Source organism: Pelophylax lessonae, assembly GCF_965119305.1.
Source record: "Pelophylax lessonae genome assembly, chromosome: 2".
NCBI classification, from domain to species: Eukaryota; Metazoa; Chordata; class Amphibia; order Anura; family Ranidae; genus Pelophylax; species Pelophylax lessonae.
Genome location: NC_138769.1, coordinates 555,472,639 through 555,487,300, shown reverse-complemented (window position 1 = coordinate 555,487,300; position 14,662 = coordinate 555,472,639). Strand labels below are relative to the sequence as shown.

The following is a 14,662-nucleotide window of genomic DNA, read 5'->3' as shown; positions in this document are numbered from 1 at the left end:
TCATTACTGAATTGAAACTGGGGCAGTGGCTTAGGTTCTGATCAGCTTCACTAACTTTACTGCCCTGGAACTAGTATACAGCATAGGAGTCAAGAATAAAAACTGCTTCCATCTAAAGGTCTCTGGGATGTGATATTATTTTTTTCTACTTGCCAGGTTTACATAAAGCAAGCAAGTCTGCATCAGGCAAGACAGCTTAGCATCTTCTAATTCTTTCTGTGACAGCCTCCTGGGGTCAGTAATTACTGAATAGCTATGGGTTACTTACCTCTTGTCTATGCTGCAGCTCTTACCACAGTAGCCTGTCTTTGTAGAATGTACAAGATTTTGGAACTTTACTTACTAATCCCACTTTTAACTTTTTTCTGTTGTATTTTCTTATATTGTATAGAGATAAGAGCACAAGTCAACCATTTGCTACTCTAAAATAAGGAACATCTAAAGAAAGCAGCCATGGGAAATATCTTCGGAAATCTGTTGAAAAGTCTAATTGGAAAGAAGGAAATGCGAATACTCATGGTGGGACTTGATGCTGCCGGAAAGACTACCATCTTGTACAAACTGAAACTTGGGGAAATTGTGACCACTATCCCAACAATAGGTATTTAAACACATCATTGTATTACTAACTGTGATGACAACCCCCTTCCTTGCATAGTTTCGTTCTCATAAACACTGCATTAAGTTCAGTCACTCTGTGTACATTTACAGTATTTCCCTATCAAAAACTAATTTTGGGGTTCTTTTCCTAACAATTTTGTTCAACAAATGGGGCTTTCATTTACATATTTTACATTGATCTGGTGTTACCAGGGAGGTAGGGCACTGTGTGTGTCCACATGTGTGACTCTATAGTCCCATTGGCTGCTCAGATGTGATAAGGAGGAAATGCTCCGCATAGAAACTCACTGAAAACGGAGCATGAGCAGAGTTGCCACCACTCTGCAAAATCAGTAGCTGAATTGGGGGACATGAACAGAAGGTGGAGATAGAGAGCATCTGGATCAACCAGTTTTTTTTGCAGAATAAAGAAAGCGAATCTCATAGTGACTGAGTGGGTATGAACAACATGTAATACATCATTTATTGATAGTTTTTTATGATTTGGGTTTAGTGACACTTAAGCTAAATTTTATTCCACACCTTATTTTTTTATTTTCTGTATTCCAAAGGCTGTTTTTTTAAATTTTTTTTATTTATGTGTGTGTATACACAGTGACAGCCCACTCCCTCTCTCCCTGCCTCCTCTTCCATGCCCACTAACCAGCCAAACACAATGGTGGAGGGATAATATATTACATTTAGATTATTGGAGGCTTCACCTCCCTGCTTTTTTAGGACACAAGCTGGAGGGAAATGACACCTGTGACTGGTTGGCAGAAATCCACCCACACCATGTTTGCCAAAAAAAAAAAATAAAGATTTGATTTCAAATATATATATATATATATATATATATGACAATATAAAACAGTTTATTGATATTAATTATTTATTTTTACTCTGATCTTTTGACCATGTGACCAGCAACAGCGGTCTAGAAGCTGCTCCTGCTTAGGTTTCCCTGCAGACAGGCTGGGGAGTATCTGGGTCATGTGACAGCTGTATATCAGTTAGGAAAAAGGTACTTAGATGCTTTTTTTTTTTAGTTTATTAAAATAATTACAGTGCCATCACCCACATACAGAAATAGAAGAGATAATGTAAATTCCTTCCTGTAGTCCTAATACACATTTAACTTAGGGTGAAAACATTGCTCCTCAATACAGTACAGTGAGCGAGAGTTGCCACTCTAGGACAGAAAGTGAGTTCCTGAAAGGATCACCAGGAGCAAATAAGGAAAAAACTAAAGTAGCTACTGTATTATAGCATTGGTAAGCTGCAGTATATTATATTTTTGTTCTTAGGTTTAGATAAACGTTAAGATTTGAGCAGGTTTTAATATCTTTAAAATATAATTAAGTGTTCTTGCATGGCAAGACCACTTACTGTTATCTCACATATATATTCTTATTATTATAGCCAAATTTACCACCCTAACTCCTCCCACAGTTTTTACACTACATAGACAGTAATATACCGAAACGTGCGGATTGTTCCCGATTGGTGTGCTATTACTTTGTGGAATGTTTCGCCGAATGGTTCACGAAATAACAGCGCTGACAAAAGCTAGAGTGGGAGCTGAAAAATCAGGACATGATTTCTAAACTGCCCCCACTCCCTCATTTTTAAGCTCACCTACACAAATCTTATATCAAAACGTTCAGCTATCCATGTTGCCACTAAAAATGCTAAGCCATAGTCCTGATAGTTTTCACGATATGAACATTTGTTTGCAACTCACGCCACCCATTGACATTCATTGAAACTCCATTCTAGCAATTTCTAAACTGTGACTGTGCCTTCATTTTTAATATTTCAGAGACATACTATGCATCAAAATGTAGGTCTGGGTCTTGTGGTTCTCACAATATAAAGCTCTTTGCTGTAGGATTTAAACATTTTAAACTACAACCGTTTGAAGATGGCAACTGCCAGTGAAGTGAGCAAGTTGGAGCAGTTTGTTTTTACGAAATATCAGCATTTTTGGGGTGAAATTGGTCCCATAGGAATGAATGGCGGAATGTTCAAAACTAGAGTGGGAGCTGACAAAAGCTAGAGTGGGAGCTGACAAAAGCTAGAGTGGGAGCTGAAAAATCAGGACATGATTTCTAAACTGCCATCACTCCCTCATTTTCAAGCCCACCTACACAAATCTTATATCAAAACGTTCAGCTATCCCTGCTGCCACTAAAAATGTCCATGGCTAAGCCATAGTCCTGATAGTTTTCACAATATAGAAACAAATTATATCAGCGCAAGCATGAATAAAAAACAAGCTGCTGACACCAAGGCACAAAGAACAATACCCAAATAAAATATTCTTTAAAAACGGTACAGCGCTGCAATAATCAATAAGGATAAAGGATAAAAACAGTAAAATCTTCTATAAAAGCACATAAAAGTCCATAAGGTCAAAGCCTATAATAAGAGAATAAGATCTTCCGTGTCAATCCTAAAACAGATAAGGGAAAGTTCATCCAGGCGATGAAAGAACCAGTAAAGTGCACAGTGCTGTAAACTCAAATGAAGGTGCTCTCACTCTGCAAAAAATCCTTCACCAGCCTCTCACCTGAGAGCTGTTTGAAAACAGCATATAGAACCACCAAAGCAGCCTTCCAATACAAGTCTCAGATATCAGCAACTGGAACCTCCCTTTCTTGATAAGATAACTCCTCACTCAGAAGATGAATCCCCATGCAATGTAAAACAGCTCTCAGGTGAGAGGCTGGTGAAAGATTTTTTGCAGAGTGAGAGCACCTTCATTTGAGCTTACAGCACCGTGCACTTTACTGGTTCTTTCATCGCCTGGATGAACTTTCCCTTATCTGTTTTAGGATTGACACGGAAGATCTTATTCTCTTATTATAGGCTTTGACCTTATGGACTTTTATGTGCTTTTATAGAGGATTTTACTGTTTTTATCCTTTTATCCTCACACCTCACACAATTTCCCCAGAAATTGTAGCTTTTCTAGTTATTATTAATATTATTATTATTTTTTTTTTTTTTTTTTAGTCCCCAGGAAACAGCTTTACTAGGACTGATATAAAGATTAATCTAAATGTCATTGCAGCAAACTGTGCTAGAAATGTCAACTCTGTGTCATTAATGTGTTTGAAAAGTTCCTATTCTGTGCTCTATATTTGAAGATTATCCTCTGGAAAAAGGTAGTGCTAGAGTGTTTATGAATCAGAAGAACTTTATATTAGGGTGACATTTTGGCTGACTGTCTTTCCAAGCAAACAAATGTTGACATTTCCTGACAAGCTAAAATTAGGTTTTGGGTTAGAGTTGACATTTTTTAAGAATCGAATTTTTGAAAAAATAAGGTAAAATGCTATTATGACTAAAGCCCCATTCACACCTGAAAATTTTGTAACTTAAAGCTCCAAAATGCTCAACATCCCAAACTCCATGGTTTTTAATTGTTGCTGCTCACACCTGAGCAATAGTGGCAGTTGAAGCTGGTAAAAGCACAAAAGCTTTTTTTGCATTTTAAGCTTCAGTGTCTTTGGACCCAATAGACTTTAGTGGGAAAAGGTCTGGTGCTTTGGAAGCTTGCTATTATATTTACTTAAATTAAGCCAGTAATGGAATTGTCCTTAGTTGCTCTTGTTATTTTTTCCAAAAGTATGATTCTTGATCAATGTCCTTAAGGTATCCATACACTGATCTCATGACTGGGTCTTCCCTTAAAGCGTGTATGTATGGCTCACCAAGATGGCAGATCATACTTTTTTAGACTTTGAAGTTAAACATGAACACCGTGCTTAAGGGTTTTGTGACTTGGCTTTGAGCTTTTTCAGATCTGAAAAAGTCAACACATCCAGCTTACACTGCTTTATTTGATTTAGGTTCGAGATATGTTTCTAATATGAAGATAAACTCAGGCTTATACCATCTTTCCATTATCCTCACAGGCTTCAACGTAGAGACAGTAGAATACAAGAACATCAGCTTTACTGTCTGGGATGTGGGTGGCCAAGACAAGATCCGACCACTGTGGAGGCACTACTTTCAGAACACTCAGGGTACGTGTTCGTATTTTTTATGTTTTTTATTTTTATTTTATGGAATGAGTTCAATAAAATGTATATTTCCTAGAATCCTTTTAATATGAAAACATTAATGATCATAGTCATGCAAACCTGATAAATAGGTTTTGACTGATTATTGTAAATGGGTAATTCCCTATTGGTTTGTTAGTTGGAATTGTAATTCCCAATTTTTTGTTCCCAAAAGGGAAAGTGCAGTAGGAAACCGGTTGTGAAGCCTGAAGGCTTCACTGCCGGTGTCCCTTACATGCAATGCTGGCACCTGCACCCGAAGCTGATGGACATATTTGTAGCTGCTGACTTTTAATTTTTATTTTATCTTTCGTTCATTGACGGACACAGCGAAATATCTTCATTAGGCTAATGGGTTATGCTGCGCTTCCTAGGAGTAGGACACTAGACGGAAAAGGGTTACCAAAGTTAACAGAACTTTAACTACACCCATGGGGCAGTCCCAGGTGGTATACTCCCACTTCCTGCTCTAAGATTCAGTTTTTTTTTCTGCCTAGTCAGTATTAAGGACCTAGCTCCTTGCTGGGATTTCTGGCCTGGCATTTATTTCCTTTTTAAACTGAATTTTTTTCTTCTTATATTGTTTTCTGTTCCTGTGAGAACTACAATCAACTCTGTTCCTGTTAGAAATACAGTCAACTGCCGGACTGGGCAATGGACTGGATATTCTAGACCCTTAAGGTCTCTCCAGTCTGGCCAGCAAGTGCGCACTAGGTCGGCCACGACATAGTCCCACTGGACGGGGACTGGCCTGCGAGTTAAACACCTTGCGAGAACGCACACGATGGTCGTGGCCTGAGTCACAGCGTACCTCTAGCCCGCAACACCCCCCCATTCCAAGATGGGGAGTTAGTTTGCCAGGAGTGGTGCCCACCCGGTTCATTGTTGAGGTAAGTAGTGCCCCCCTTCCCTTTGTGGTCCCTCTAGCTGTCACAATGGTCTTTTGACCCCAACCTACCCCCACGTCCCCCCCTGTCCCCCTCCTGGGTGAGGTAGGAGCTGGCTTTGCCACTTGCTCCAGTAAGGGGGGGGGTTGGATGTGGTTGTTGCTGACCAGGCTGTCCGGATCGCACACAGGGGCCTTTGAGCAAGTTTCTGTCCCCCTAGGGGTTAGTGACTGGGGCAGAAACGTCCTTTGGGCTCCCTGCGGTGGTTATAGGCTGAGGGGGGGGGGGGAGCAGATGTCTCATCATTCGCTGGTCTGCCCCTCGTGTGGCTTGATCGGGCCGAAAATTTAGTCTGCGGCTTTGCGGCCTACTCGCGGCTGACCGGGGACCTGACCAAGCTGTCCAAGGGCCTGACCAAGCTGTCCAAGTGCCTGACCAAGCTGACTGAGGCCTGATCCAGCTGAGCAGACGGTACTGCCGACGGATGTGCACCTCACGCGGCCAGATCGAACCAAAAATTGAGGCCGCGGCTTTGCAGCTGACGGAGTGGGGTGTCCGAGTGACTGACCAAGCTGTCTGAGTGACTGACCGAGCTGCCCGAACTCCTAACCGAGCTGTTGATCAAACTAACAGAGCTGCCAGTGGACTCGCGTCCAGAACGTGCCCCAAATTTAGGCCGCGGCTTTGCGGCCTACTCGCGGCTGGCTGTTCGAGCTGCTGGCCAAACTGACAGAGCTGTTGACAGGATGTTCAAGCTGCTGACCGGGGTGATAGAGCAGCAGACGGGCATCCGCCTCTCCCCCTCCCCCCCAAGGGGGTGGACACATGGACTACCTGGCGCCCCCCTTGATCCTCAGGGCCGCCGTGCGGGCTGCATTTTTTTTTAGAGAAGTGAAGCAGCCATTATTGTGTGGGGGTAGTCTGCCTGCGCGTCTGCATCACAGCGGCCCCCCCTTCCCCTTTCTAACGGGCTATGTCCTTTATGCTGGGCGACCCTTAGGACTAATAGGTGGTCCTTTTGTGGCCCTTTAGCCGGCGTCTCCTTGCGGGACTGTGTTCGGCGACCTCCCCTGCTTGTTATGTTCTCAGAAATTGTGTCTGCACTATTTTTGCATGCAGATGCAAGGGTGCTGGTGGATGCACTGATTGTATCGGTGCCGAAAACTTTAAACATGGGGGATGCAGCTGCTACTGCGTCGGAGGCGCTGGTCCCCTGGAGGCCCGCAGATCCCCTAAAGCGGCAAAGGTATTCCCTTTTCCTGCCTACTGTGACAAAATTGTTGTGAGTCAGTGGAGTTGTTCTAAACGCAATGTGGCGGTGTCTGAGCATTTCGATAGACGCTACCTGTTGAAGAGTCTCTGTTGAGTATGTGGGTAGTCCCACCTCTTCTGTCCTATTTCTGGTAGAAGAGTCTCCAGGTAAAAAGATCCTTTTGATGGGAGAGCCGACTTTAGTCCGTCACATGTCTTCTGTGGCCGCTTCAGTCCTTCGGCCGGTGTTTACCAGTGCATGGTGTCCCTGACTTTCTCTAGTGGGCAAAGCTTTTGTGCCAGGATCTGGAGGGGGAACAGATTCCTCCTGCTTTTGTGGAGCTGGTGGACTAGTTGGTCCAGGGGTTGCAGTTAGTCTGTGATGCCTCCCTTAATCTCTGGGCTGTCTGTGACAGCAATGACCCTTCGTCGCACGATATGGCTAAAATGCTGGTCTGCGGACCAGACTTTCCAGATTGCCTTATGTGATCTTCCCTTGGTGGGGAATCATCTGTTTGGAGCCTGCCTGGAAGGATCTCCTCCGGAGGTATCATGAGGGCCTGGTCTGGTATGTCGACGGGGCCTTCCAGACCTGCAGACAAACATCCCTTCGGCCTGAAGGGGCGCTCTCACCCGTATCTGGGGTGGGGGAGGACGTCTTCGCCTTTTTCCGGACCCGTGGATCTCCCTCGTTCAAGACAAGTGGGCCCATGAGCTGTTTTGGTTCGGCTACAAGATCGAGTTTTCGGTCTTCTCCTCCAGAGAGGTTCTTTCCTTCCAACCTGCTTTTTTTCCCAGACTGCCTGCGAGGTCTTTTTGTGGCAGTGCAAGCCTTGCTACTACAAAGGATGATTGTTCCAGTCTCAGAATCTGAACTTTTGTTTCATGTTTGCAGGTCCCAGGAGCCTTCGGCCACACCACCCTGAGTACGCTCGGAATCTCGCCTGATCTCAGAAGCTAAGCAGGGTCGGGCCTGGTTGGTTAGTACTTGGATGGGAGACTGCCTGGGAATACCAGGTGCTGTAGACTTAAAGAAAAGCGAGGTACGTCCAATTTTGGACTTCAAGCTTTGAACCGCCTTGTGCCGGTACAGTTGTTTCAAATGGAGTCTATTCGTACGATAGTGGCATCCCTACATCAGGGGGATCTTGTGGCCTCTATCTCTATTAAGGATGCTTACCTTCATATTCCGAGATATGTCGGTCTTAGGCATTTCCTCCACTTGCCGTGGCCGAGGAGCATTCTCAAGAGGTCTCACCTCAACCTCTCTGGTTTTTTGCTAGTGTTGGCATTGTTGTGCCAGCGGGGGATTGCGATACTGGAGTAACTGGATGATTTTCTTCTGCGAGCAAAGTCTCCAACTGCTCTGAAGGACAATCAGGTGATTAGTGTGGGAACTCTGCAGGAGTTTGGTTGGAAACTAAATTTCCAGGTTTTGGCTCTGGTTCCGTCCACCTAGTTGAAACTATCTGGGTCTGTTATGGACTCGGCTTCAGCCTGGGTGTTCCTCCCATGGGACGAGTTCCAAACTCTGTCTGCACGAGACGTCTGCAAGAGAGATTCTTGTCATGTGGGTCAAGAATCCGCAGTGTCTAGACACTCTGATCCTGTTGAGCTGGGGTACGAGAGGGTCCCTGACATGGTGGCTTCGCTCTCTGGTGCTTCAACAGGTAAATCTTCCTTCCCCTGTATGGGACGGTGGTCACCACGGATGCCAGCCTGTCCGAGTAGGGTGGCGTTTTTTGGTACTGTTTGTGCTCAGGTGGTCTGGACTCTGGAAGAATCCAGACTACCGATCAATATACTAGTCACTTCTCCCGGAGGTGTTTCATCAGTTGTGTCTCCGGTGAGGTACTCCCGAGGTGGTCCTGTTGGCCTCTCGTTTCAACAGGAAGGGGCTTGGGTTTGTGGCATGGTCTTGGGATCCCCTGGCTGACGCCACAGACACACTGGGGGCTATTTTGGGACCAGTATAGTCTGATATACTTCTTTCCTCTTCTAGAACTTCTGCCAAGACTCCTGTGTAGACTCGAGGCAGAAGGGCTTATGTCCATCCTGGTGGCTCCAGATTGGCCTAGCCAGTTTTGGTACGCAGATCTGTTACGGTTGGTCACCGATGATCCTTGGAGACTTCCTTTTAGAAGAGATCTGTTGGCTCAATGGCCAATCTTTCATCTTGCTTTACGGTCGCTGACTTTTACGGCTTGGCTGTCGGAAGGCAGGTGTTGAAGGCTAGAGGGTGGTCTGAATCGGTGATTCCCATGCTGCTGTAAGCTAGTAAATCTACTTCTGGGTAGTTTTACCATTACGTTTGAAAAGTGTACTTTGCAAATGTGAATCTCTTGGGGTTCACCCCAGCTCCTTTCGTTGACTCGAATTCTGGCCTTCCCCCAGCGTGGTGTGGAGCAGCGCCTGGCCTCGGATACCACCGAGGGCCAGGTTCGGCCTTGGCGGTTTCTTTCATCGTCCTTTGGCTACGTTTTTCTGTGGTTTGCACCTTTGTTCGAGGAGTTCGCCACTTGGCTTCCCCAGTGTGTTTCCATTGCTCTCGTGGGATCTCATCTTGGTGCTATCAGGTCTTCAGTAACCGCTATTGGAAAATATTTGCGAGATTCCTCTGCTTACATTGTCCCAGAAGGTAGCCTTCTTGGTGGCTTTTTCTTCTGCACATAGGGTGTCGGAGCTGGCAGCTTGTCTTGTCATTCACCTTACTTGGTGGTTCACGGCTATAAAGTGGTGCCCCGGCCCTGCCAGTCTTTCCTTCCAAAAGTCGTCTTTGGTTTTCATTTAAATAAGGCATATGCTACCTTCCTTCTGTCCTAGCCTAAGAACCCTAAAAGAGCTTGCCTTGCACTCTTTAGATGTGGCTCAGGGAATCAGGGTGTTCCTGACGACGACTGAGTCGTTCCAAAAATCAGATTCCCTATTTGTCCATACGGATGGATTTTGTTAGGGGCTGGCCGCGTCTGCTGCGACCATTTCCAGATGCATAGGCAGACGGTGGTGCAGTAATCCAAACCGATATATCAGCCAAGCGCTCACTCCAAAGGGGAAGACTGGCGTGCTGCTCTCCTCAGGCAGGGAACTCCAAAACAGATGCATAAAAGAAAGGAAAAGGAGGCGCAAACACCTAGTGCATTACCCGTGGTACTGTGTAAAATGTTTTAATAAAATGCTGAATGCGTACTCACAAACACGAAGAATTAAATCGTGTTGCAAATTCCCGTCACACGTGTGTTGGAACATGTCCTGGAAAATGCGACCGCTAACGCGTTTTGGGAGTCAAGCTCCCTTCTTCAGAGCTGGTCATGACATAGCAGATTGAAGTATATATAGAGAGTAGCTCAATGTTCCTCCACCTTTTCCCCTCCCTTACCCCTCCCTCCCCCCGGAAGGAGGAGGCGGGACCATCCAGTGTCAACAGACCCACTCCTAATAGGCCTATATACCTTAGCCCTCATATCTGTGTGGCCTCTAGTTTTACGTTTCATGGAACAGTTCAAATGAAAACTGCCTTCAGAACATATATCCACAAACAACAAAGGGGTCCCCAGAGCTGGGAATGTGGTCCAGGAACAGCATCTGAGTGATTTTGCAGACAAATGATCTGTATTGTCATGAAATCGTGTGCACATTCTAGATATGCTATTTCTAATGTACAGATGGAACCTTGAGTGTATAAGTAACTTACCCAGTGGCGGCCCGTGCATAGCGGGCGCCAGGGCGCCGCCCCCCTACCCCTAAAAAAAAGAAAAAAAAAAAATTACAGCGAACAAATAAAGTTTAAAAAAAAAATAAATTGGGTTCGCCGGCCTTTGTAAGGGAAGTGGTGGCTGGGGGGGGGGGGGGGTGGGGTTACGTCCCAGAAGAGGCGCCGATCGGCAGCCTTCTGGGGGCGTAACCCGATCGCAAGTCCTTGCGATTGGACACCCCTACTTTCGGATATCCTGGCTGTGTTTGGTCCAGTCTCCAGCCTGGACCAATCATCATCCAGGACATCCGATCCCTGACGTCACAATGGGGGTGGTGCCGGTGCATGAGTCAGTCACTCACCGTCCCCGCCGCTCGGAGGATGAGGGAGAAGCCGCTCTCCTTCCCGCCGCCGCCGCAGAGAGGACGGACTGGATCGAGGAGGGAAGAACCCGCCGCCAGGTAAGTGCATTAAATTGAAGGGAGCAAGCATGCTGCACTCTGCATTGATTGGGGGACAATGCTGTGGGCACTCTGCATTTATTGGGGTACATTGCTGTGGCACTCTGCATTTATTGGGGTACATTGCTGTGGCACTCTGCATTTATTGGGGTACATTGCTGTGGCACTCTGCATTGATTGGGGGACAATGCTGTGGGCACTCTGCATTTATTGGGGGACAATGCTGTGGGCACTCTGCATTTATTGGGGGACAATGCTGTGGCACTCTGCATTTATTGGGGGACAATGCTGTGGGCACTCTGCATTTATTGGGGGACAATGCTGTGGCACTCTGCATTTATTGGGGAACAATGCTGTGGGCACTCTGCATTTATTAGGGGAAAATGCTGTGGGCACTCTGCATTTATTGGGGTACATTGCTGTGGCACTCTGCATTTATTGGGGTACAATGCTGTGGGCACTCTGCATTTATTGGGGGACAATGCTGTGGGCACTCTGCATTTATTGGGGGACAATGCTGTGGGCACTCTGCATTTATTGGGGTACAATGCTGTGGCGCTCTGCATTTATTGGGATACAATGCTGTGGCGCTCTGCAATCATTGGGGTACAATGCTGTGGGCACTCTGCATTTATTGGGGTACAATGCTGTGGCGCTCTGCAATCATTGGGGTACAATGCTGTGGCACTCTGCAATCATTGGGGTACAATGCTGTGGCACTCTGCAATCATTGGGGTACAATTCTGTGGCACTCTGCAATCATTGGGGTACAATTCTGTGGCGCTCTGCATTTATTGGGGTACAATGCTGAGGCGCTCTGTATTTATTGGGGTACAATGCTGTGGCGCTCTGCATTTATTGGGGTACAATGCTGTGGGCACTCTGCATTTATTGGGGTACAATGCTGTGGGCACTCTGCAATCATTGGGGTACAATTCTGTGGCACTCTGCAATCATTGGGGTACAATGCTGTGGCACTCTGCAATCATTGGGGTACAATTCTGTGGCACTCTGCAATCATTGGGGTACAATTCTGTGGCACTCTGCAATCATTGGGGTACAATGCTGTGGCACTCTGCAATCATTGGGGTACAATTCTGTGGCGCTCTGTAATCATTGGGGTACAATTCTGTGGCGCTCTGCAATCATTGGGGTACAATTCTGTGGCACTCTGTAATCATTGGGGTACAATTCTGTGGCACTCTGCAATCATTGGGGTACAATGCTGAGGGCACTCTGCAATCATTGGGGTACAATGCTGTGGGCACTCTGCATTTATTGGGGTACAATGCTGTGGGCACTCTGCAATCATTGGGGTACAATGCTGTGGCACTCTGCAATCATTGGGGTACAATGCTGTGGCACTCTGCAATCATTGGGGGACAATGCTTTGGGCACTCTGCAATCATTGGGGACAATGCTGTGGCGCTCTGCAGTGATTGGGGACAATGCTGTGGCGCTCTGAATTGAAAGGGGCATGCATGCTGAACTCTGCATTGTGGGGGCACAGCACAGTGTTTATTGCATTGAAGGGGGCACAGCACAGTGTTCATTGCATTGAAGGGGGCACAGCACAGTGTTCATTGCATTGAAGGGGGCACAGCACAGTGTTCATTGCATTGAAGGGGGCACAGCACAGTGTTCATTGCATTGAAGGGGGCACAGCTTCAAAGTCACGCAATTTTTTTACTGCGTTTTTTGGCGCGAAGCAATACCTATTACATTTTTCTTTTTGCGCCCCCCCCCAAAAATTTTGAGCACCAGCCGCCACTGAACTTACCCCTCCCAGAACTCTTTTGTGACTGCTCATGTCCACTTATATTGAAAATCGTGACAGTGCCCCAGTGTTGGCCGCTCGTTTCCTCACTCTCAGGGCCCTCACATGCCAGAATGTAGCTGTTTGGGTGCATTCTGGCTCCTCAGAAGCCATAACTCTTTCGGAGGATCGTGACTTCCGGGCCCTGGAACGCACGCTGTCCGCTCTGCGCTCCAGGACCTGTATTGCATCACATCCTGTAGAGCGGGGCGGAAGCTCTGTGTAAAGCCCGCCCCCATCTGTAACCGTGGAAACGTGTGTACAGACTCGACTGGATCCCTGGTTGAGTGCACTGCCACCTAGCGGTTAAAATCAAAACTGCACTGCTCATAAAATCTCAATGAGACTTAGGCAACGCTGTCCCTAAGATCAATTGTATCCCCCATGACATCACTGTCTCAGGTGCCAAAAAAGGGGCCACACATGTTTTCAGAATGGGGCCCTATGTTGGCGAGTGGCCCTATGTTCCCTCTCTATGCATTAAAATTGTACAGTAAAACCTTGGATTGCGAGCATAATTCGTTCTGGAAACATGCTTGTAATCCAAAGCACTCTTATATCAAAGCGAATTTCCCCATAAGAAATAATGGAAACTCAGATGATTCGTTCCACAAGTCCTTCAGTTTATAGTCTATATACAAAGATTATAGCAATGTGATAGGTTGTGTTACCATAAAATGTCCATCCACAAGATGCAGCCTTCCCAAGGGGATTAGAAGCAAAATCTAGCAGAGCTACAGAATATAAGAGAGATGAGAGGCGCCTCTAAGTGTAGAAATATGGTTACATTTAATGAATGTTCAACATTTAGCAACTCACATGGTTGATGATTAAAATAGGCACATCTAAGATTGCAGGCATCCGGGGTAAAGCTGTCTACATAGACCGTCTTCTGAACCACCGACTCTCACCACTGTCAGTCTGCAATCCTGACCGGGAAGAATAGCCTTCAATAGAGCGATCTTAAAGTGAGGCTTTGAATCACTCGTGGAGTGCAGTGGGGAAGGGATGATGAAGATGGCTGTGCAGAGGATGGTCTATGTGGACAGCTTTACCCCGGATGCCTGCATTATTAGATGTGCCTGTTTTAATCATCAACCATGTGAGTTGCTAAATATTGAACCTTCATTAAATATAACCATATTGCTACACTTTAGAAGCGCCCCTCTTCTTTTTTATACATGACGCTACTTGTATATCAAGACTTCACTTGTATATCAAGTCAAAATTTATTTAAAAAATGTGCTTGTCTTGCAAAGCGCTCTCAAACCAAGTTACTCTCAAACCAAGGTTTTACTGTATTTGGAAACATGCATGCAATATATACACAATTATATATTTAAAAATATTTAAAAAAGTGGACATGAGACTGCTCACCTGAATGGGTTTTGTTGCACACTGGACAATCACCCCTTGCCTCCCTGTTGGACCAACTGGAGTGCAGGATTTCCAGCGTGTCATAAGGTGTAGGAACCTGATGCTACTCACTACTATAATCATCTCTTAAAACATGTACAGTGTAATATACAGTAGTAAAAAATGATTAAAATAGCCTATAATTGGCCAAAATCCTGATAAAATGCATCCAGCCGAGTCTGTACACACGTTTCCACGGTTATAGACAGGGGCGGGCTTTACACAGAGCTTCCGCCCCGCTCTACAGGATGTGATGCAATACAGGTCCTGGAGCGCAGAACGGACGGCATGCGTTCCAGGACCCGGAAGTCACGATCCTCCGAAAGAGTTATGGCTTCTGAGGAGCCAGAATGCACCCAAACGGCTACATTCCGGCATGTGAGGGCCCTGAGAGTGAGGAGACGAGCGGCCAACACTGGGGCACTGTCACGATTTTCAATATAAGTGGACTTGAGCAGTCACAAAAGAGT

The 14,662-nt window shown here is 45.9% G+C and overlaps 1 protein-coding gene across 1 annotated transcript in view; it reads left to right on the top strand.

Annotated features, from left to right (window-relative positions):
- Window positions 1-14,662, top strand: part of ARF3 (ARF GTPase 3) — a 75,375-nt gene that overhangs the window by 47,528 nt on the left and 13,185 nt on the right. The window contains exons 2-3 of the mRNA XM_082245301.1: window positions 392-601; window positions 4,524-4,634. Of these exons, the coding sequence (XP_082101427.1) occupies window positions 454-601; window positions 4,524-4,634 (259 nt within the window). The 5' untranslated portion in view covers window positions 392-453. The remainder of the gene's footprint in view (window positions 1-391; window positions 602-4,523; window positions 4,635-14,662) is intronic.